At 33.3% G+C, this 25,013-nt stretch overlaps 1 protein-coding gene and 1 long non-coding RNA gene across 2 annotated transcripts; both read left to right on the forward strand.

The window, feature by feature from the left end:
- The first annotated feature begins 365 nt into the window (after positions 1 to 365).
- Positions 366 to 22,606, forward strand: LOC125061545. The gene is made up of 17 exons (XM_047667018.1): positions 366 to 413; positions 1,478 to 7,061; positions 10,646 to 10,921; positions 12,549 to 12,582; positions 12,737 to 12,916; positions 13,758 to 13,859; positions 14,709 to 14,848; positions 15,702 to 15,753; positions 16,286 to 16,443; positions 16,527 to 16,879; positions 18,064 to 18,214; positions 20,060 to 20,152; positions 20,492 to 20,603; positions 20,773 to 20,945; positions 21,592 to 21,747; positions 22,164 to 22,267; positions 22,428 to 22,606. Exons 1-17 carry the CDS (start codon positions 397 to 399, stop codon positions 22,600 to 22,602), a joined length of 7,860 nt encoding a protein of 2,619 aa, XP_047522974.1. The 5' UTR covers positions 366 to 396; the 3' UTR covers positions 22,603 to 22,606.
- Positions 22,607 to 23,793: 1,187 nt separating this feature from the next.
- LOC125061332 lies at positions 23,794 to 24,626 on the forward strand. The gene is made up of 2 exons (XR_007119028.1): positions 23,794 to 23,910; positions 24,463 to 24,626. It is a non-coding gene; the product is annotated as an uncharacterized LOC125061332 (long non-coding RNA).
- The last annotated feature ends 387 nt before the right edge of the window (positions 24,627 to 25,013 follow it).

A 25,013-nucleotide genomic window follows, 5' to 3' on the forward strand; every position in this document is an offset into this window, starting at 1 on the left:
GTTCAAGTATTACGTCACGCAATGTTTCCAGATTATTGAACGTTTAGATAGTTTAACGTTAATCAACATAAAAAACAAGTTCAAGAATTATTTTTATATGAATTTTTCGCGCTCCTAACAAGACTGCTATTCATGAATAGTAGTTTTCAAATGTAGCATTATTTCGATTATATTGATCTGTAAAATAAAAAACAGACTATATGATAATAGTTTTACATTGAAAACTAAAGAATATTGTGGAGTCCCTAAGAAACGTAGAGTTAACTATATAAAGTGGAAATATTTCCGTGGATCCCTAAAACTGATTCATCCCGGAAATTTTCCAATAAATCACACTGCCTCCCACTACAATAAAACATCATTCCCTCATAGTTTGCCCGGTGAAAAAAACGTACCATGAAATTTCAACCTGTGTAGGTTTTTGTGTTTTTTTCTTGCAATATTTCATTTGTGTGTGGTCATACAAGAGCTATTATGTTGTGTGTGTGTGTGTGTGCGTTCAGTGAATTTATGTTATGAGAAAAATTATGGTTGGTAGATTGTACATCGAAGAGGGATGAAAATTAGTCCATGTTAGATTAGACGAACATCGACGTGATGAGCATTTGGTGTTGTGCTTAGGTCTTGGGTGTTTAAATATGTATTTATATGTCTATCTATCTATAATATGTATGTATATCGGTTGCCTAGTACCCATAACACAAGCTTCACCAGCATTTTTGCATGGGACTCGGTCAATTGATGTGAATTGTCTATAAAAAAAAAATATATATATATGTTTAAATTTCATAATCTGGATCTAACATTGGATATAATATGAACAAAAAAAAAATGTTATTTAATGAACATCTCATATATTTTTTATTGAAATTTGAATTGTAAGTTACGAACATGATCATGACAAGTGAAACTTTTAAGATATCAGATTTACCGGATTAAATTAATTGATATAACACAATTTTACAATTATGGATGAAAGCTTGTGTATTTAAGACTTGGATATTGCAAATTCGTATTATTATGAAACCCGCTTTTATACTTATTTGACTTTAAATTATCTTATCTCAAATAAAGCGAGAAAACTTTAACCAAGATATGATTAGCGGTCGTTACAAGACTTTTCATCGTTTTTGTTGTAATTTTTATACTTGGAAGATATATTGTTACGTATAAAAGTATTAATGTTTAAAGAACTTTATTTCTCATTACAAAAAATTATTTTATTCACATGAGAAATTTAATATTATATAATGGGCTAATCTGATGTGTATCTTTAATGCCCTTTTGAATTGATTAAACACGCTAACGAACCTTAGACGGCAACTGTTTTAACAATTGCACACCCTCATACCTAATAGACCTCAGCTTTAAATAATTTGTGCGCTTAATTTGTATTAACACAACGTGGATGGAACTGGTTGATAACATAGTTAAATATTGTTTTTAATTCTGACTTATATTTTATTTGTTTTTCCAGAATTCCTATCCCGGGAAACTACGAGGGAATCCGTACACAAAGAATCGATGAAACTTCGAGTAGAGAGTCAAATGAAGTTCTAAATTTATTTACACATCAAACAGTATTTTCCATCCCGAACAAAACGTATAAACCATTCACTTATACTATAAAAGTTCCGCCTATTGAGAACCCAATAATTTTAAATCCAAATTACAAAGGTATATTACCGGATAATAAAATAAACCAAGATGATTCCGAGTTAAGAAGAAAAGAACATGCAGTAAAAATTATCGTTGAAAGACTTAAATATGTACAATCACTTACAAAAGTTAATAAAAATGATTTATATCAAAACAATTTTACACACCATAATGAAACAAAAAGGCATAAACTGCAAAATGTAGAAAATAATGAAACCCGGGAGTATAATAGTTTAAAATGGGAGGATAAAAAAGAAAGTAAAAGGGATTTGCAATCTATTAAAATGACAGCGTTTAATATTATTGATGAAAATATTAAAAAGGCTGTCTCAGTAGCTGAACAGATTAAGCAAGAGATAGATGTTGAGATGACAGGAAAACGTCAGGAAGCAAGAGCAATAAAAGAAAAGAATGATTCCTATAAGAAAATTAGCAGTAAAAAAGAATATATTCTAAAATCAGCGAAAAGACTTGCTTTTTATTTAGGTTTACAGACAATACCTTACATGAGAACTTACATGCAATCCAATAACTTTAATCGTATGCTTATTAAAAGGATTTTCTTACAACTGACGAACTTTACGGTCTGTTTATCTAGACATCTTTCAAAGACCTCAAATACATCTAGTCCGAAGTTAAATAATTTTAACTCTTTTAACTCTAAACTAGAAGACTTTGTTAACGAAGGAGAATACTACGAAGAGATTTTATCGGGTGCTGAAATGTCTAGAAAATTTGGAAAGACTCCGCTAGAGTTTACTAAAAGAATGGATACAGTTATAACGGAGTTTGAAAAAAGGACTGGTATTGAACGAACGACAACGAGAAGTAGGTCAAGAAGTCGTAGTACTGCAAAAGATAAATTAGTAATCGGTGATTTTATGGATAATATAAGTTCAGACGTTGAAGGTAAAAATGTTTACAGAGCATTCGTTACAGAAGAATGGAGTGAATATTATGATATTGGACAACCTGAAATCAGTAAAAGTCTAAAATCAGAAAAATATATGGAGTCTAAAACAATTAAAAAAGAAACAATTGAAAAGCTAGTTGAAGAAAAAGTGTATAAGGAAACTCCACTCACCTATATAGCAATTGTACAAGCTCATGTTTTTACAAACCAAGACGCAATATTTCGGGATACCCAAGAAGAAAAATATGAGGAAAGAAAAGAAATGTTTGAGGAATTCGATTCTAAAGGAGAAAGTATAATACAAGCAAAAGAACAGCTTGCTCTTTGTACTCAGCTGGAACACCAAACAATAAGGATAAATAAAGAAAAACCAATAGAAAAAGTAGTTGTGGTTGAATCCATAGAAGATATAACGCCAGTGGAAGAATACAAAAGTTTTCCAGCAATAGAACAGGTGAAAACTGGCATTGCTGTTCAGAAGACAACAGAAGTATTAGAGCCCGTAATTGAGATGCAAGTAGACAAACTTACAGCTGTTAAGCAGGCTTGGCATGCAACGCATCCATCGAGTATTTCAATAGCTAGTATTAAACCTGTAGTTCTTCAAGATGAAAAAGACGATTCCTTTATATTACCTGAAACTAAGTATAGGAAATCAGTTACTTTAATTGAACCAGCTTTAAAATCAATAGCTGAAACAACTAAAATTGACACTGTGGAGCCAAGAGTAGAAATACTAGATATTACTGAAAAAGCACTAAGCAAACCAGTTCCTTTAATTGAGGAACCAGTTAAATCAATCGCTCAAGTGTCACAAGTAGAAGTAAATGAACCCCAATCAAGGCCTTTAGAATTAGCAATACCCACTGAAGTAAGATCTAAAGAATTAGTACAAACTCCTGTTCAATCAGTTGCCGTAAATATGAAAACTTTCACTGATCAATCAAACATAGAGTTTATTAATACACCACAAACTAAACAAGAAACATCCAAAATAAAACTGGAACCTTTTTCAACTACAGTTGCTAAGAAAAGTGAAGTTTATATTGATGAAACAACCGTATCCTTCGAGAAAAAGGAGCTGGATCTAGAACACCTAAAACAAACTATCGAATCTCCTTTGAAGTTAGTAGCACAAAAATCAGAAACTAATTTTGATGAGTCATGTGCCAACGTATCGACAGCAAAAATTCAAACAGAGTTGATCCGGGAAACATATGAAGAACCTATTAAAGCTGTAGCAGAAACTTTCGAAACTTCTACTGATATAGCAAATCTAAGTATATTTAAAAGGGATGCTCTGATTAATGAAAATATAAAAACATGTGTCGAAGTACCATACCAAACTGTGGCTCAAGTAGGAGAGGTATATTCAGAAATGTCTGAAGGTTTGTATAAAACGCAAAAAAATAATGAAGAAAAAATTAAAATGACTATAGAAATACCACACAAAACTATAGCACAGAAGATTGAGACGTCTACAGAAGAAACAACAAATTTAAATACTGATTTAATGCAAGCTAGGAGCCAAAACCACGTTTCAAGTATGGAATCGGCTACAAAAGCTGTTGCTGAAATAAATCAGACAATGCTAAGTGAAAAAAGTATCGATTTTAAATCCATTTTAGAAAGTAAAGAAAGTATTCAACAATCCATGGAACCCATGAAAAATGTGGCCGAAAAATTTGAAATGTACGTGAGTGATATTGGTGAAGAATTCAATAAATTTAAGGCCAAAGGGACCGAACCCGAAATTGCAGTAGAGCTACCAGTAAGAGTAACTGCTGAAACAAAGGAAACGTTAACAGATGAAGCTATTGGGTTTGTTGACAAAACTAAATTACCTAAAGAAAAAATACAGCCGCTCTTAGTACCTGAATCTAAACGTGTAGCAGAAGTGTGTATAACTTTAATTGATGAACCCAAGCCCGATAATTTGGAAAATGACACCTTCAATATAAAAGCGCCTAAAGTACTAATGGAAGATTCATTTCGATTTATACCTGAGACCGTAGTTTCAATACCAGAAGGGCCTAAATTGGAGTCATTTGACTTACCAACAGTTCACAAGGTAGAAGCGAAAATAGCTGTTGATAAAATAGAACCAACCGTTATTACACAAGTGCTCTTAGCTGAACCCCATCAGATACCCTTTGACGTACCACAAGTTAAAGTAAAGGATCCGCGATCTTTAATAGAAGAACCACTACTGATAGTGCCTGAAGCTTCGATACCATTACTAGAGGGTCCAAAAGATGGCGTTTTCGTCGTCTCAAAAAGTTCAAAAGAACACGCAAACTTGAATTTGAAAACCTTCAATGCAACTAGTGTCACTGAAATAGCCATTTTAGAACCTCAATGTGACTTACTTGAAGTTGCTGAAATAAAAGAGCGGAAACATCATACATTAATGGAAGACGCAAAGATGACTGTCTCTCACATTCAAAAAAATGTTATACTAGGTCCTAAAGATGATAATCTCTTAACGCCTTTAATAGTAAAAGCAAGTGCGTCTTTGAAAGTTAACGAACATAAAGCTCTGGAAGGATCACTTGTAATTTCAGAGGAAGCAATACAGTTAAATTCTGATCAAATCAAAATTGATGTTAGACAACCCAAAAGTTTAGTAGAAGAAAGTACTAAATCAGTAGCAGAAAACGTGCAAATTAGAATAGCAGAATCAGAAAAATCATTTTCTGTTTCAAGTAAAGCCATTGGACAAGTGGCTAGCCTTGCCGTACAGCCACTGGCATCTCTTTCCCAAACTGCAGCTATACCCCTTGAAGAAGTGGGAATAGGAGCAAAACCCTCCGAAATATTAAAGAACCAAGCTAAAGTTCTAGTGCAAGAGTTATCAGCAGCAAATATTGGTCAAATAATCGCTTTATCTTCAGTTAAAGATGAAAACTTTCATACATTTAAAGAAATTAATAAAAGTTATGGTAAAGCTGAATCTTTTGATACATTAAAAGCAACAATCAATGAAGTCGATGTAAAAAAATCAAAAGTAGAAATAACTGATGTGCTGGATGACCAATGTGAAGAAGTAGGTATGGATTACAAAGTAGAATTTGCGAAAGACGAAACCAAGAAAATAATAACAGAAAAAAATAAAAAAGCAGCAGAAATACTTGAGTTAGATACAGAGTTTATTAAAAAAGATATAGAATACATGGAAAATTGTATGGCTTCTACTATTCAGTCCGTAGACGCAGATCTCAAATCAAAGTCCCATAAATCTACAGTAGTTATTTCGGAAGTAAAGTTAAGCGAGAGTGATAGTAGCAAGAGCCCATCTCCCTCATCACCGGTAAATGATGTTTATTTGTTTTGTGTTGCAACTCCGTACGCAAGACATGAACCGAAAGCTGAAACTTCTATAGTAGAATTGGACTACAGGTCTACTCAAAAAAGGCGATATACACAAGCCGAAATTTCTGTTGCACAGTCGATTGGCATAGAATACCAAATATCTGATTCCGAAGATGAAGTAGAATCCATTGAAATTGAATATGAATATGAAAAACGACAATATGAATCTGACATAAACATGGGAGCAGTAACTCAGCATACGATCGAAACTCGAATGGAAGAACAGTCTTCGGAATATGCTATGGAAAATGCGGAACATGTACACAGTCACGTTAGTAAAGAATTACAGTTGAGCAATGAATCAGCTACAATCGGCACAGGGAGTCTTATAGAAATAACCTCAAAATCACAGACGTCACAACTCGACAAGAGACACGATATTGCAGGGGTAATTGAGCAAGAATTAAATCAATCATCAAGCCAACGAAAATCAACAAAATTAGCGAAATCAAAGAAGCAGTCTTCAAAATCTCTACAACACACAGAAGGAACAATACAAACAGAAAGCAAAGAAAACAGTGGGTTTTATCAAAGTCAAGTTATTTCTCAATCTGAAATGCAATCTTTGGAACTGAATAGACAAGCCATACAGCAGGATATTAAAGTTGTAGAAAAAGATATTGAATCAAGGCATGCGTTATTATCTGAGCATGATGACACTTCCAAACAAAGGGTAAGGAAAGAAATGGCTATGTCACAAGCCAAACTATTGTCAAATAAGAATAAAATTACGGAAAAACAAATCGAAAGTGCATTAACCGAAAAAACTAGAGTTGACAGCCAAGAATTAAAAAGTCCGCCCATAGAACCTGCAACACCTTTAACGGATGAATACGTATTCCGCCTCACGGCACCATTACCAAGTAGAGAAGGTACTCCAGTACCGCGTGATTGTACATCTAGCTCCAGTTCTGAATCAGATGAAGAAATAAGAAGGAAACTTATTCCCCACATGGAATTATCAATAGAACAGAGAATATTCGATCCACCATTACCGACTCCGCCCACCTCACCGCCCGTGACGTCACCTGCTTCAATGACATCATCCCCAAGAGCTAAACCATTTTATTCAAAGCCAGGATTGAGAGGAGGTGGTGACACATTCGATTTAACCAAGGTAAATAATATTTGTTAAATTCTTTCAGTTGTAAAAGACTTAAGTAAATTGACATCACTAGATAATTCCAATCTCTGTATAACTGAATCTATTATAGATTTTATCTTGGGTCGGAAATGATTACTGCCCTGCGATTCTGTAACTCACTTTTCGAACTCACACAGCGGTTTTCGCATCGGCGGTCGCTCTCAAATCAGTCGTGAAGCAGTCATTTTATGATTTGGCATTGTGATAAACAATAAACTACAAGCTCCCAGCTTTTCAGAATGCCAAATCATAAAATGACTGCTTAACGACTGATTTGAGAGCAACCGCCGATGCGAAAACCGCTGTGTGAGTTCGAAAAGTGAGTTACAGAATCGCAGGGCAGTTAGGTAATGCTAGGTATTATTATGCATTGTGGTGTTTTTAATTTTCTCGCATTAAAATTATATATTACTGCGAACCTCGTGTTGCCTTTTTTTTAAATTTCTCTCTCCATCAAAACCTCAGGGTTCAAAGAATAAATACAAAAAATACTTGAATTAATCTAACCGTTTTCGAGTTATGCGCTTAGCAACATATTTTGCGATTTATTTTAATTTATATTAGAGGCGTGCTAAGCCGCAACCAGTCTCTAGTGCAATTGAAATACGTCCATAAATATCTCTGGCATGTATGAAAGTCATGCGCAGTTGTAAAAGGTGTTTTAAAACGAAAGGCGAGGTTTTCAGTATTTTTCTAATGAACCAACCATTTTACCTTTTTTAAAGACTCTCGAGTGGTAAATTAATAAAAAAAAAAGTTAAATGGATTTTGATATAAAGGGAGTCTTTTTCTTTCATTTAAACTTCGTTACATTACAAATAAAAACAAAAAACATAAATTATTATGTTTGATGCAATAGCCATTTAGCTAACAATAACTCTTAATCTTACTTCATAGCTTTTTTAACACCTGATAACAAGTGATATCGACACTCACATTGCCAGAAGGCTCGCAAGCTTGCCCGCCGAATTGGTACACTCCTTTCTTGAAGGACCCTAAGTCGAATTGGTTCGGAAATACTTTATGGTTCCACATAGTCAGAAATGTTTAAAATATTATGTAATTTCTAATTTGTCGTTGTTTCATCCATACTGTATATAAACTATACGTAATTATCTAACACTACATCTATTCATTGACAACATTTATTGACCGGCGATCTTTGGCAGAGGTAAGTTCTTTTTGTGCAACCATTATTTCCCGTGTACACATAACACTCCTATTGTTTGCTACATACATTCTAGTATTCCTCTAACATTATTGCGTGTGATCTGTTTTTAATCGAATTACAAAAAGGGTGCGTGTACGCGCGTAAGAAGTTATTCTTCTTTGGCATTATTAAAAATAGTTTTTGATTGCATGCAAATAATTAATTACATACAATTAAATAATCAAAGACATTATTTTCAATAAAGTTCAGTTTACATTTGAAAAATTATATAAATAAATATTTATTATTATTCTCTTACATTAAGAAACATAAATTCTATTATTATTCGAATATTGTTTTTAAATTATGTCCAATGCCGTAGCATCTTCCGTGGGCAACTTCATTCTGTTAATTTTGTGTCACGGTGCGCGCGCATCGTAAAATTTCACTCTTATAAATTAATTATTCATAACGCGCCTAAAGAAGTATAACTTCAAAAATTGGTGTTAACCACATTTTTTGCTTGCGTATTTTTATCGTAATAAGAAAACACAGTCAAATAAGTCAACACAACAACAAAATGACTATTGAATTCGTATTTATGGACCTCATTATGTAATTCATAAATTTATTACAATCGCTATAAGGCGTATAACAGGCTTTAATAAAACGCTGCCAAAACCATGCGAAACTAGACCGTACTCAAACTCAAACTCAAAATATCTTTATTCAAGTGGGTAACCAAGTACACTTTTGAATCGTCAAATTAAATTAATCGTAAATTTACATTTACTACCAGTTCACAAGTCAAGGGCGTAGAGCGGGTAAGAAGAACTGGCAAGAAACTTTCCGCCACTCTTTTTAATTGCCAAGTATTGTCATACAAATTGTTTGAACTGGAGTTCAATCCCAAGGATTGAACTCCAGTTCAATCCTTGTTTTTGTGTTTCAATCCATTTAAGTAGTCCTAAAATTTATAAAAAGCTTTGTTGATTAATTTTCGTTTAACGAGGGCTTTGAATTTATTTAGTGATAATTCTCTAATTTCGCTTGGGAGTTTGTTGTAAAAACGAATACAATTTCCATATAAGGAGTGGTTTATCTTTTGGAGCCTGGTTGGTCGTACACTCAAATTAGTTCTACTTCGCGTATTATACTGGTGAAAGTCACCATTTGTTTTAAAATCGTTTATATTTTTTTGGACATTCAACAAGGCTTCAAGAATATATTGACCAGATAGTGTCATAATATTTAATTCCTTAAACTTATTCCGTACCGACTCCCTCGGAGAAACACAACAAATACCCCGAACAGCCCGCTTCTGCAGCACAAATATGGATTGAACCTCTGCAGCAGCACCCCACAGTAAAATACCGTACGACATAACGCTATGAAAGTAGCTATGATACACAATTTTAGCCGTGTCCTTATCAGTAAACTGTCGGATTTTTTTTACTGCATATGCTGCAGAGCTCAGCCTATTCGAAAGAGTCTCTATGTGTGGGCCCCATTGGAGTTTACTATCTATTGTTATGCCTAGAAAAACAGTTTTGTCAACAAAGTTTAGTTCACTGTCCTTAATTTTCAGGTTACCAATATCTTGCTTTACGCTAGTAGTTGTAAATCTAATACATTTTGTTTTATTCTCATTAAGCAGTAAGTTATTTACATTAAACCAGTTAACTATACGAGAGATAGAATTGTTTACATCGTCCAATAATACGTTATTCCTATTCACTTTAAATAGAAGTGAAGTGTCATCAGCAAACAATACCATCTCATGAACTTCGTTGACAAAGAATGGGAGGTCATTTATGTAAATCAGAAATAAGAAAGGCCCGAGAATCGATCCTTGGGGGACGCCCATTGATACCTGCGAACCCGGAGAGGTGACTCCATATGCAACAACAAAATGATTCTATTATTGTTTTAAATTGTCGTACCAAATATGCTTCATTCATTTATAAATCGAATTAAATTAAAATCTAATTTTTTAATCACAGTTGTTCGGTTTAATACCGGCAGCTGAGTTTCTTCATCGGACGTCAAGGCAGAATACGAATCACCTCGATGTACAGCGTTCTACAACTGAGCGTTTCTTAAGGCAGTTTTTGCCGCGCACCTCCACTATGTGGACTGAAGTATTTTAGAACGAACTTAGGGTCCTTCAATAAAAGGTCGATAAATATTAATTCTCAAATGGCATTAGTAGTGTCCATGGGCGGTGGTATCACTTAACATCAGATGAGCTTCCTGCCCGTTTGCGTGTTATATAAAAAAATACTTATCGTACTACTCCTTACAATCACACAGTGGTCTGTTTCTATTTATCTTTATATATATCAAGGCAAATAGGATAAGATTTACAGTTATTATTAATTTCAAAGACATTTTATTTATTTTCAAGGAAGAAGTATTAGAAATCGGGAGACAGTCAAACATCCTCGCATCAGCCATAGACAAGACAATAAAAAGGATAGAGGAATACAAATCCGCAGCAGGCATAATGGAATACTCCAGTTCCGAAATATCCAGTTCGGAATCCAGAACTGTCAACGAATACCAAAGTGAGGATAATAAGGTTGAAGTTCTAATTGACAAGATGGTTGAAACCTCAAGACGGTTCTCGGATGAGGGTGAAGAGTGCGGAAATAGCAAGGAGTTTATTGTTCCCATTGTTCAGGTAAGCAAGACAGAACAGCCTTGCAATTCTGTAACTCACTTTTCGAACTCAAACAGCGGTTTTCGCATCGGCGGTCGCTCTCAAATCAGTCGTGAAGCAGTCATTTTATGATTTGGCATTCTGATAAATAATAAACTACAAGCTCCCACCGGGGTTCGAACCTCAGAGTTGAGAGTCTCGAGAGACACGTGTTAACGATATATATACGTAGTAAGCATTATTTAAACAAATTAAAAATCAATAAATTTCTATTGACTTGTATTCTTTGGCGTAGAGTCAATTCAACGTTTTGGCACGACATTGATAATTCAGTTTTAAATATATTGAGGTGTTGAGAGGTGTTGCGGACAATACAATCAAGGTATTTTGCTATTTATAATGTTAACTAACGATCCATTGCAGTTTTGCTTGCATTTGTTTTACTGTATTTCGAAAAATTTTACAATTTTTTTTGTTGGCACGTTAAGACAAAAATATAAAAATAGTCACATTTAATTAGTCTCAATGTGATTTTTAATTACACCCACACGACCTGGTGATTCTGAATTCAATTCCCGGCGAAACTTATTTCATTGTGAAACGTTATTATTATTAAATATAAAAAAATTGTGAACCGACCAGGGTACTTCTGGATGATATGGCAATTAAAATATTATTAAAACTTCATGGTTTCTGTATACATTAAAATTAATTATTTTATTACATTTTTAATATTATACATTCGCCTGTGTATACTGTTACTATGTTGGGCAGTGCATCAAGTCTGTTTGCCGAGACCCGAACTGACGGTTTTAAGCCATCATTCCGAAAAGAGATGATGATGTATCATGTTATAGCACCGATGGTATCCTGAATGTGTTCATCACAAAGAACACACATATCTTTAAACGTTGGTATGCTGTCCATGCCCCACTATAGGACTCTTTTTGTATTGTTTACCAAGCAATACTAATCTAGCAAAACCTAATTCTTTCTATTATATTATTATATAATGGTGCGTTGTAAATGCTTTTTTTATTAAAAAAGGGTTACCAACGCTCGGCACACTGATTGGTAAAAGAACCAAAATATACAATTTTTAATGTGACAAGCACTTATAGGCAAACATGACATACACGAAGATATACAATTATTATTTATCATTTTATATAACATGAAAATTATGTACGAAAAAAAATATACTACATATATATTATATTATATAACAGTGGTTGGTATTCGGTAATGTTGATAATAGAATATATTAAAATGGATTGAAGAGTAAATTGGCACCTTATTGTGCCGCGTGATTGAATAATCAAGTAGTGTCATCAACGTAACGTCAAGGTTTTCGTAGAAAGTTCTACGAATGTTCTAAGTTTATTTATCCGTGATTTTATTGTAAATAATCTATAAAATTATATTGTTGTGGATTAACATATCGTTAACCTTTGGATGTGTAGAATTTTGTATGAAAAGGGAAGACCTGATTGGTCGCCTACGCCTCCGAAGTGATTCCTTAACTAATTACAATTTATCATAAAAATATAGGCAAAAGTACCTTAAGAAACGAAGTGATATGAAGAATTTCTTATTCTACCTCGCTATATCACACACACATTAAAGCGTAATTATTTATTAATTACAGGAGTACACGACGGAGGAAACACACAAAACACCTGGTAAGTATATATCTAATAAATAGTTAAATTAACTCTAACAGATTAAATACCAGTTAATAAGTAACACGAGCGTAGTTAATTTTAGTATTTTCAAGCTTCAATTAAAATTTATTTCTCGGCCTACAAACATAAATGGATATTTACAATAACGTTAACATTCTTGGCAAAGTCACGTATTTTCAAAAAGACAATTTAAAATCACTTTCGTTTTCGTTTAGTCTGAAAACAAACGTTGGTGAAGAGATAATTTTTTTGTATCTGTGTCTTAAAACCATGAGTTTATTTTCTTCGTATATAATATCTCAACACTACCCATACTGTCATGGGTTGACAGGTAAACTTTCCCGCCAATTTATTTTCTATTTTATCAACCTATAATCTTGTCAATTGTCTAATGGAATTTTAATAAGATTATAAGATATTTTTAAATATTTAATATATAAAAGTTGAATTAAATCTTTTTATTATATCAAAATATTAATTAATATATCAATAAATGAATTGCACAACTTGCCGAAGGACGGCTGGTCAAAGGCAAGATATTAGTTAAGACAATAGTTGTGGAGCCCATTAAAGTTTTATTAATAAATCACTAATTTTGTAAATTAAATAAGTAAATAAAGTAAGAAATAAAATGTATAGAGTCGGTCGCAATTACAATTTATTTAACCATATAATTTTTGATATTAATGAAAAACGGTAATTTCAACATGGCTGCTCAGTGTTCACCCAAAAGTCGAGTTTGAGATCTAGATTTTTTGATTTTCAATCTTAGAATTAATGCAAGGTCAAACGTTAAGTCGACTGGTCCAATAATACATTGACACGTGGATTACTAACAAGACGAAATTTACAAGTATTCTTTAGAAATAAATGCTATTTTCGGATATAAATTACTTACAATTTTACCCATAGAATACTAATTAAAAATGGAATAATAGAAAACTAAATAAATTTTAAAAGTTTGGTACCAGTGGCATACCTTTCTCGCTGTATTGCGATACTTATTCATTAAGCGAAAAAAGCACCAGCTCTGGGTTTACCAGCTGTTTAGTATTACGGTTTTATTTAAAGTGAAGGCTGAATTGAAATAACTGATTCTTCCGTCATAGCTTTGAATTCTTCATACTGTACACAATTCTATATAACGTAGGTATAATTTAACGTATTTTCAGAACTGTCCACAAATTACTCGTCCATGGAAGTGAAACAAGAACGAAAAATGGAGTCAACAAAGCTATTTGATCAATTACTTCATAGCGTCCAAAGTATGGTTGGTAAGTGAGGTGTTTGCAACTAGCGTAGCCACTACACTACAACGCCAAAAACGGTGTAAGCACAAACATGTATATGAAGGTCACTAATTAACGGTCTATAGATATGTCTAAGCACCTATGTATCTCCCATAGCGTTCCCGACTTTACTGTTGTGTTTTTGTACCACACAATCCTATATCAACATTATCGCTGCAGATATTAATATCCCTTAAACCTTCGAAATTGCTTACAAACCGGTGGATTGATTTCACTGTTGGAAGTAATTCACGGTCAATGTAACTTCCAATAACGACATAAATCTCGACGTTTTTGTATGTAAGTTCTATTCAGTATCGCTAAGTTAAGTTCGTGTGTGTTACAAATATAAAGTAATAATAATAAAAATTGATAAATGAAAATTAAAACAAATTTAAAAAGTTTGTTTGCTATGGCAGTGTACCTTTGCTGGCATTTCCTCGCTGTATTGCGATACTTCTTCGTTGAGCGAGGAAAGCACCAGCTCTGGGGTCACCGGTACCCCTGTGCACTTGAACCCCACGGGCCCAAGAGTCTCTTCTCCAAAGGGAACAAAAACAAAGTTGGAGGAAAGACTCTTATATTTGAGTCGTTTATTATTTTCCGTTGCTGCGGCCGCGTCAGCTTTAGTGCCTGTCCAAGGGAGGTTTGAGGTTGGAGTGAGGGTGCTTTTATATAGGTACAAAAATAATATTTCGAGTGAGAAATGGAGCAATTTCCCAGTACAGAGATCATTCAAATCCTTTTCGTAATAATAAATCAAGTAGCTTTAGATTGGAATTTTTTGATACCAACTCTTCTTTTATTAGAATTATAAAGGATTTTCTCTTACAGACCCAAAAGCATCTCTAGAAGAGCGGCTAACGCAGATGCAGGCCCAGATTGCCGAGTTATCAAAACTACCAGACCTCATTCATCAAACCCTTGATGACGTTAAAATGCAGTTCGAACAACTAAATTACCAAGTACAGCAGGTAACAGAGAAACTTATAAAAATTATAAGTACTCTTTTGTCTCTTTCTATAAAACTATGTAATGTAAGTCAGATGAAAATTAAAAATTACTTAAAAGACTTAATTGTTTTGAATAAATAAACTACACCTGCTCGAAAAATACGCCATAGGGTTTCAGATCTTCCGGTTTGGTTGGAAGAAGAATACTTCTTTTTACCTCTACTAGAGCCAGTCACCGAGACTCTGTTGAGAATTTAATCAGCATATAAGTAGAAAGCTTTCTCTTTATAGTAAAAAATATATTTCTATTATTTAAAACATCTCCACATCGCTATGACCTACCAGTACAGTTCACTTTGAAATCGATTACGAATGTTACAAAATTGTATATCTTTATATATATGTATAATTCTTCTGTGAGTGTGTATGTCACTGAACTTCTCTCAAACGACTGGACCGATTTTGATGAATTTTTTTGTGTGTGTTCAAGGGGATCTGGGAATGGTTTAGATTCACAAATCAGCCCGCCAGATGGCGCTGCAGTCGGTACTTTCATACTTTGCTTTACTAATTGCTTGAAATATCATGCAGGACAACGTCTGTCGGGTCCACTAGTCTTTATATATATAATTCTTCTGTGAGTGTGTATGTCACTGTCTTCTCTCAAACGACTGGACCGATTTTGATGAAATTTTTTGTGTGTGTTCAAGGGGATCTGGGAATGGTTTAGATTCACAAATCAGCCCGCCAGATGGCGCTGCAGTCGGTACTTTCATACTTTGCTTTACTAATTGCTTGAAATATCATGCAGGACAACGTCTGTCGGGTTCACTAGTGTAAATCCCTATATTTGGCAACTTTTCTCTTTTTGCAGAAATCAATTGAAATACAGTCAAGTCAATATGCGAACAGCGAGCAAGTACAAAGTACGTATTTTAATATAATATACAAGATATGACTCCATCATGAAATCAAACTAAAATGGAAATAGGCAAGAGATATAGAGAATATCTTTCAGGGAGCTAGTTAAACGGCGCTGTTTTTTTAAAAGGCTAGGCTGTTAATTGAACGGCTAATTAAGTTAGTTGGCTGCAACAGATATACTGCATCACAACATAACAAAAACGGGTAAAAGAAAACAGGTATCACCACTAACAAGATGTGGAAGACGATACATTAATAGGAGGAAACGATTGGTTGGAAATGCGGAGAATAGAAACGCCTGAAGGAGACCTGAGGAAATCTTTAAATACTAAAATCCTAAATATTGGCATTTTTCGTTTAGAAATATCTAAAAATATATATAAATAATGGATAAAATAAAAGGCTTTTTAACTATTTTTTTATATACGTATAACATATAACGCGTCCGCTAGAAAAGTTCGTCCGCCGCAAAATTCGTGAATTCTTTGCAAATATGACAGCAACCAATTTATTCATCATTATTTGTTTTTTCAGTTTCAGAAAAGCCTATAGAAACACCTCAGGAACAACCAGCCATCGAAGTAACTGCGTCGGAAGATGTGAAGCAGATAGAAGTGATACCGGAACCCGATATAGAAATTCAGAATATCATAGATAAGAGAAGATTAGAAGCTGAGAACAAAACAAAAGATGTTAGATACACTTATTCTTTTATAGATTTTTTAAAGTGAATATCAAAATGTCGAAATAATAATATATTATTAAATCTTTTTAGGAAATAATGAAAGAAAGACTTAGCCAAGAGCTCCGATTCGCGGCGGAGAGGTTATCACCTAAATTAGGTTTTGACGAAAGACCTAAAATGCCAGAGGACAGACCATTTATGGGCTTTTCTCCACTACCTCAAACGACGCCTTTGGAAATGGGCGTACCTCCAGTATTATCGCTGCCAACGGGAGTTCCTCCAAAACCGAGCATGCCTCAAGACTCAACGATGGCGGGCCCCGCATTTGGAGAAACGGTTAAACCGGGAAAAGCTTGGAAGAAATTAGAAGATGCTAATTTAGAACAAATGCTATCAGAAACAATGGCTGCACAAGCGGAAGTAATTAAAGGAAACGCGATTGGGTAAGTGTTTTGTTATATAATAAATAATACCTAATTATGTAATATTTATGTAACAAAGTTCCAGTAAGTACAATTCAAGACTATTTTATTATTTATTTAACAAAACGCTTTTATTATCATAGACATGAATACAAATACAATTATTTCATTTTACCTTATTACTACTAAGATTATTACAGAATTTCATTAATTGTAATAGAATTATTACTATCATTGTTGTCGTTATTATATGTTTTTGTTATTAATGGCTTCGAATCTCTTCGGATCAACCGTGGTAGGGACAAGAAAAAGATGGCACGTAACCGAAAAACGTGACGATTTGCTACAAAATTTCTCCCATACGTCGATAAAAAATTCATTCTAACGCCGATAAAGAAGTTTGACTTCAAAAAGCAACATGGCGCGTAACCGAAAAACGTGACGATTTGCTACAAAATTTCTCCCATACGTCGATAAAGAACTTTCATTCCAACACCGATAAAGAAGTTTGACTTCAAAAAGCAACATGGCGCGTAACGGAAAAATGTGACGCGTAACGAAAAAATGTTACACTAAATTTTTTTCCAACCCCGATAAAGAAGTTTCACTTCAATTAATTGAATCTTTTTTGCGTTGCATTTCGCAATAATTAATGAAATGTTAACCTCATACTATTTATCAAATTTTTTATTCATTAAAAATTGATTTGACGGTGAATATTAATTTAAATGGGTTTTGTGTGAAAATGAATATTATAATTTATCTAGAATAGTTATACTAATTAATCCAGGGGCTTGAGATAAAAATAATTTTTCAACAAGCGCAAGTCACTAACGCTTAACGAATTTGTATGGGGATGACATTCGCTCACTATTTGTCACGTGATCATACAAATTCGTTTGGCTTTAGTGGGTCACGCCTGTTGCAAAGAGAATTTGTCTCAAGCCCCTGGTGAAGCAAGCATATAGCAGAGAAAATATTATGTTAAATTCATGGGTTGCTTATTTTTATTTATTGTTTTTTTTACTAGGTATACCTTAAAAAGTTAGTCTAATCGAACCGTTTTAATCACTCATTTGCCTTCTTTTTATTACAGATAAACATTATTTGACAAAGAGACGAAAGAATACCTAATAGAATATTCATTATATTATTTTCATAATATGAAAAAATGTACTAGGTTAAATATTTTTTTTAATCCATAGAGTAAACTTCATGAAGTACGAAAAACCACCACCACAATTGGACCACCTTCAGCACTCGGAGGTGTATAAAGCCATCCATGAGATGGACCAGAAGCCCTTAAAGAAGGTAGAGATGTTGAAGCCGGCTATTGCAGCATCTGATTATGTTGAGGTAGGCACTGGTATTTGTTTGTTTTTTGTCTTCAAAAAATTTTTTTTTTGTTCGTACTTTAGTACTATCAGTATAGGAACTATAATAATTATTAAGTTATAGCCATTAAGTGTACTCTTTAAACAAAATATTATATTGTCGTTATACAAGTCGAATTGTGGCTTTTATGGGGGAAGTTAAGACTTAAAAAAACAACACCTGCGCATCTCGATTGAACTTTGCTAGGCGTAAACTTTACTATATCATTTATATTATATCGTTATTAATTACATCATTAACCTAATAATACAGTTCGATAATGATTGATAAAATGTTGAGTATGTCCCCAGTGAATGGAAACATTTAATATTTTAAGTCGCTGGGAATTTAACCCCGAAGGAGGTTATAAGCCACAGTCACTGACATGACAAACTAATTAATAATAAAATAAACAAGTGATTAAAAATGGAAATTTTTGCAGAGGCTGCGTTCCGTCTCACCAACACCCGCCAAAACTTTAATCGAATATTGTGAAGTTTGATATTAATTTAGATATTTGTGGTATATTTCGAATGTATTTTTGTATACCTATTTAATAAATTATTTGTTTAAAAACTGTTTTTTATTCAGAGGTAAAAAATAGATCTGCAGAAACGTCCAAAGAATATATAGAAACGATATGAATGTCTATGTTCTTGTATAAGAATTTTAATAGAAATATTTACGTCATAACTATGATTTACATATAAATAACGCAAACAACGACTTAATAAAAAGTTTTTGTTTTTATTATTAAAATACGATTATGAAAATACGATCTTTAAACATATATTAATAAATAATTTATATGCTTTGGCATTGGAATAGTTTATGGAAAAAAAGTATTTACTAGATGATATAATGGCGGCTGACAGCTGCCACCTTCTAGGCCATCTTCAAAAATTGTATATATTCTTTGGTCAGTCTACTTAATGCCAAAAATGTCAAGTTGAAACATGGAAAAAGAGATTAGAAATGCCATAAAAGCTTACAAACACTATTAAATTGCATTTAAAATGTATAATTCTGAAAGGCTATGTAGACATACAATCACTATCTCGATACGCAAAACGGGAGGAATTTTTAGAGTTTTATTGTGGAAAACGCTATTTTGATTTTTGAATTGTTGAGTGAGCTTTCGTTGAGGAGAGTTGGCAACACTGGTTAATGTCAAAACTTGAAATGTAAACAAGGATCAAGAGTACAAAATATGTGTTTTGAGTTTTCCTTGGTGATTTTACTAGAAGTGTAATAATTAATTGTTAGTGAGGAAATTGAAAAACATTGATTTAAATACGTTAAAATCACTATCATATACCAATAATTAGCTATTTCCTACAAAATTCACAATGCTAACTTCAAAAGTAAGTACAATTTAATCGATATAAAATCATATCTTAATTCACAAGAGCAGGTATTTATCATTTACGTAATTTATGTTTTTAATTGACCTTCAAGAATGACGCTGCAATAATTTAGAATACCTACTTACCCATATTATAAGTTGAAGGTTAAAAAACAATTGATTAAATTTAATAATAAAATCTTTGCCTGAATTAAAATATTTATTTCAAAATATTATAACCATGGCCTTTTCACCATTCCATACCTTTTTTCAACCTTTTCATTTTTAATAACTATATATATATATATTTTTATCTGAGTAGATAGGTTAAATTGTTTTAATCAAAGCGTTTCAACCTATTTTATTTACTGAAGCTTGTAACCAGACAAAGTATTCTTAAAAAACTTTTCCTTTAAGCAAATATTGTTTAAATTAGGTTTATGATTCATAAACATATGTAAGGTGCATTTAATACATTTCAGCTGGAAGTGCTGTTAGAGTTAGGACCAAAACCCGATGAAAAAGCTATAGAAAAAACTTTAAAAGAGCTGAAATCACTAGATGGTGTGCAAGAGGTAAGCAATCTTAAAAGCTTTAAAGAACACAATACATTTTCACACAAAAAAATCACTTAAAGAAGGCAAAATGTCATTTTGTTTAATTTGATTTTCACACCGACTAAATTATTCTAATTGTATATAAAAGAACATCACAAGTTTATTATTTGTTAAAGATTAATACACTGTACCTTAATTACCGGCTCTGCTACTAAGCTGGTAGATGCTGTCTTTGTTAAGCAGCATCCAGTAAAAAATTACACATGCTGTTGTATATTGTAATTTGACCCGAGACAACATGTGCCCAAAGCATGTTCTGTGGTACAGACATTTTAAATCATGAAATATAATTTTCAGGCCATTTTCAAAGATGGTGCCGTTATGGTAGAGACTGTGTTACCAAGTGCAATTATAGTTGATATTGTATCTAAGACATATGGAAAACGGGCTGTTTTACAGGGCTTTGGGGGTAAGTTTGGAATCAGTTATTAAATTTTGTGATACCGACACAAGTTTTTACTATTTCTATACATATAAAAATCATGTTGTTTGTGGGCACACTTCTTTGAAACAGCTTGACTAATTTTTATAGAACTTTTTTTGTATTTACCGATTCTTACACCCTTCAAAACTTTCAGAAACTCAGTCTGCTGTGGCTATGGTATCAAATCAATGTGGTGGTACCAAAGTGATGGGTGTAGTAAGGTTTCAACAGACGGATCAGGGACCCCTGGTTGCTGATGGTAGTATTGATGGTCTTTCACCTGGACAGCATGGTCTTCATGTTCATGATATGGGAGATATCAGTGAGGTATATACCAAACTAGTAAAGTCCCGTGATCCCAAATGGGGCATGATATTGCTACATCAATTGCATTGATTATTTCTCATTAAAACTAAATTTGGTGAACCACTATGTCTGTGGTAGGCTTGTAAAAAGAAAAGTGTGTACGTACAAAGTACACTTGTCAGAAGAAACTTCTTTGGCAAAATAATTTTAAGTCTTGTTCATATTTAAACAAATCTTTCATATTTAAAACCTTCGATTTCTGAGATTTAGAGGGAGGGAAAAAGGAAGATATGTTAGGAATTTAATGAATTTAATTGTCATTAAAATATTAAAAGTGTCGAAAATTAATTTCTTCGGTACTTAAAACACGTGGCATTTTAATTTACAATTCGTCATTTGAGATTTCAATAAATTATTTTGCATAAAATATAAAATACAAAGATTTCATAAATTCTCTTTACGAAATTTTAATTCTAAAAATAGAATTTCTATAAAGTAATTCTCCCTTCTCACTCTCTATCAATCGGTCTGAATCGTTCTCTCCCTTTTCTTCGACAAAAACGCTGCACATCTTCGTGACATTTCATCCGTAATAAATTTTGCTCTCATGCGCCAAAAGTTTTACTTCAATAATTCAATTTATTATTAAAATGTATTTGATTTACAGGGTTGCCAATCAATCGGGGTTCATTTTAATCCCCACAAATCGAGTCATGGGAGTCCTTTAGACCCTCCGGATAGACGACATGCTGGTGATCTAGGGAATATAGTAGCCGATGAGAATGGCCGGGCAACTTTTAGGATATTGGATAACGTATTAAAGGTAAGAACTAATCATCATTTCATGAAAGAAATTCTTCAATTAATAACTCGAAGCAAGGTATGTAAACAAAGCAGCTTTGTTAAGAATAATATTATATTTTACTAGCTGATCCGGCAAACGTCGTTTTGCCACAAAAAAAAAATAGGGTTCGATCGTAGAGGGGTGAAAATTAGGGGTTGTATGTATTTTTTAATGCTGTATCATAAAAAAATTAAAAATTTATCTAAAAATTAAAAAAAAAATAGGGGTGGACTACCCTTAACATTTAGGGGGATGAAAAATAGATTTTGTCCGATTCTCAGTTATACCCAATATGCACACAAAATTTCATGAGAATCGGTCAAGCCGTTTCGGAGGAGTTTAACCACAAACACCGCGACACGAGAATTTTATATATTAGATTTGAATTATTGCAGGTATGGGATATAGTGGGTAGATCGATAGCTGTGACGTCACAACCTGATGACTTGGGGCGTGGTTCAAGTCCGCTGTCAAAAGAGAACGGAAACAGTGGGGAACCGTAAGTTTAATTACTATATTTTATAAATAGGAAATTTTCAGCAGCTCTCCGTGTATTTAATTAAACGGAAGGACAAACATACACAGAAACCATAAACACAAATGGATGCGTTCGAACGTACACTATCTAATTGATTTGTACGTATTATTTCCCATTTCAGAATAGCCTGTGGAATTATCGCGCGTTCAGCGGGAATATTCCAGAATCCAAAAAGGATATGCGCATGCGACGGTGTAGTAGTATGGGACGAGAGAGATAGACCACTCGCGAGAAAGGGAAGGCGATGTTGTGAGAATCACGAGAATAAAGAAAAAAAACAGTGCTGTAAAGTATAATAATTTATGACGCATTAACAATAATAGTCAGTGATAAAGGCGTCAGTCAATATAAGATAATACTGTCCTTGCTTTACGCGGTATATAGAACTTCGGTAAATTTGTCGAGTCACCTTAAAACAGCTCCAAATTTTTTTATATCGTTCTTTACGATTTGTATGTAGTACCCCAAGTAATGGGGGGCGCATGGCTTTGGACCCCTTAAAAAAATTAAAAAAACTGTTAATACTACATGCATGATGTAAAATGTAAATGATATTGTCTCAATTCCCAGTGAATTACATTAGGTTAGGTTTTTTTATATTTATTTAATATTTTAAGTGACGTTTTTGATCAGGCTGGGTTAAAGCCAAAATTCGTTTCACAAATCAAATGTTTTGTCCTTATCACTCTCATGTATTGAAATGTGACAAAACATTCTTACGTTATTATATTTTGTGAAAAAGAGCGTGATAAAGCTTTAATTATACCAAATTAGTTTTTGTTGTATCTTTTGGGAAATAAAGGTAGTTTTTTTATGTTATTTTTCTTTTTATTTCTAACGTGGTGTAAAAATTATAGGTCCAATGTGACGTGGACCACTAAACTTTTTGACTAAAAACTTCACAAAATATTGCGGGTAGTAACAGAAAAAAAGGGTTATGTATTTCGCCGTAAAGTGATAGAACCTAACGATATGGTTATTCTACGTTAATCACCTCTACCTTAATTTATTATTAAATATTTTTAACTTTTAAAGTGGGTAGAAACAAAAAACATGATTTAGTGTTTCTGCGTAACGTGAAATTATAGTCGAGCGATTTAATTTCTTTATATTTATTATTATCTACATAAAATAACTATAATAATAGTTATGAGACTGAAGCGAAAGGCGTAAAACGAAACGTTGCGTTCGATTGTCTATGGTCAAACGGACGTCATGTTGTAGGTTAAGACTGGGTTCACACGGCATTGTCCTGCACGTTTTTTTGCAGTATACGTCGTAACGAATAAATAGTGGCACATGTATTGTACATAGACCCATTCAGACGGCGTTTGTACTGCAAAATATCGTACACCGTTTATACGTACAAACTTTGAGTATTAAGCCAGAAAGGAGTCGCCTTTACGCGCGTCCCCCTCTGTCAAAGTACGAACCCGCTGGACATACGCGTTATATAAAACTGTTTCTCGACCCTTCCGCTCCATTCCGGTATGACGCTTGTTAGTGTAAAGAGCTCCGACAAAAATGACTGGATGCAGTGTATTCGGCTGTAAAAAAAGGTCTGACACATCGAGTGTACAAAAAGACAACGTGACATTTCATCTGTAATGTATTTTCTTAAGTAATATTATCGTATATTATAAGAATACGTGAAAATCAAATAAATATTCATTGCCGAGTAATGCCGAGTCAATGTTGCCAGTTTATTGCAAAGTTCCGCACTACGACGTTTTTTGTGGCTTAATTTTTTTATTTGCATATTTTTTTTACTAACATGCGATGGTACTTACATAGCGATCATATTGTTCAATGACTTAAGTAAATATGCTTTACTATTGATTAGTTGTCCTGTTCGTGGATTCGCTCACAAGTACTTTGAAGGTTTACCCGACACTTCAAATTTTCTTATTATACTAATGTCTTTAATTAATGAAGAAAGGACGTGAAAAATTATAAAAATTTATCACATGAATTTATCCTAATAATGGTTATTTTCCTAAGTTGGTAGTTAGCCACACCAACGCCGGTTTACGTCATTTTAGAGAGGGGACACATACTATTTTTTTATCGATGAATTATTGAACGAATGAACAATATAATGTAATTATGGATACATTTTTTTAGTTTGAAATAAAACAGTTTTATTTTTATTATAGATTTCCAAAAGACCCTATCCGTCGACAACAATGGATAAAAGCTTGTGAAAATCACAGAACATGGCTACCCAAACGTACAAGTAAAGTTTGCTCCGATCATTTTGATACGTCATGTTTCTTGTTGCTGGCTAACAACAAAAGAAAATTAAAGGAATCAGCAACACCTACTTTGAATAATAATCCTATTAATAAATTTTATCGACATTCCTTATCGACATGGTGGTAGCTCTAATTATCTCGGGATTGTTGCGTATGTGTGCTGTACATGTAACGTGTAAAGATACGATTTTTTTAAATGTGTGCGTTGCGGTTACTCTTGTGTAAGCAAATTAGGTTTGTGTGCGTGTGTACAAACATTGTGCAATTTGTTTCTGTAGTAAAATTTTGTCTGTGTGAGTGCCTCGTCCCCCGCCGATGTTTTGGCAGAAAAATTAATTAGCATCGTTCGAGTGATGGCGTCTCCTTTCTGGCTTAATACTCAAAGCGTACAAACGAATACTCAACGGACTTGTCAAGCAAATCGAATGAACTTTAACGTAAATTCGGTTTAA

This window comes from Pieris napi, chromosome 23 (assembly GCF_905475465.1).
Source record: "Pieris napi chromosome 23, ilPieNapi1.2, whole genome shotgun sequence".
NCBI classification, from domain to species: domain Eukaryota; kingdom Metazoa; phylum Arthropoda; class Insecta; order Lepidoptera; family Pieridae; genus Pieris; species Pieris napi.

Excerpts from the sequence above, each read along its gene's own strand:
- LOC125061545 (XM_047667018.1), top strand. Across the intron at positions 14,849-15,701 it reads TAAATTACCAAGTACAGCAG|AAATCAATTGAAATACAGTC; the intron begins GTAACAGAGAAA and ends CTCTTTTTGCAG. Across the intron at positions 22,268-22,427 it reads AACGGAAACAGTGGGGAACC|AATAGCCTGTGGAATTATCG; the intron begins GTAAGTTTAATT and ends TTCCCATTTCAG.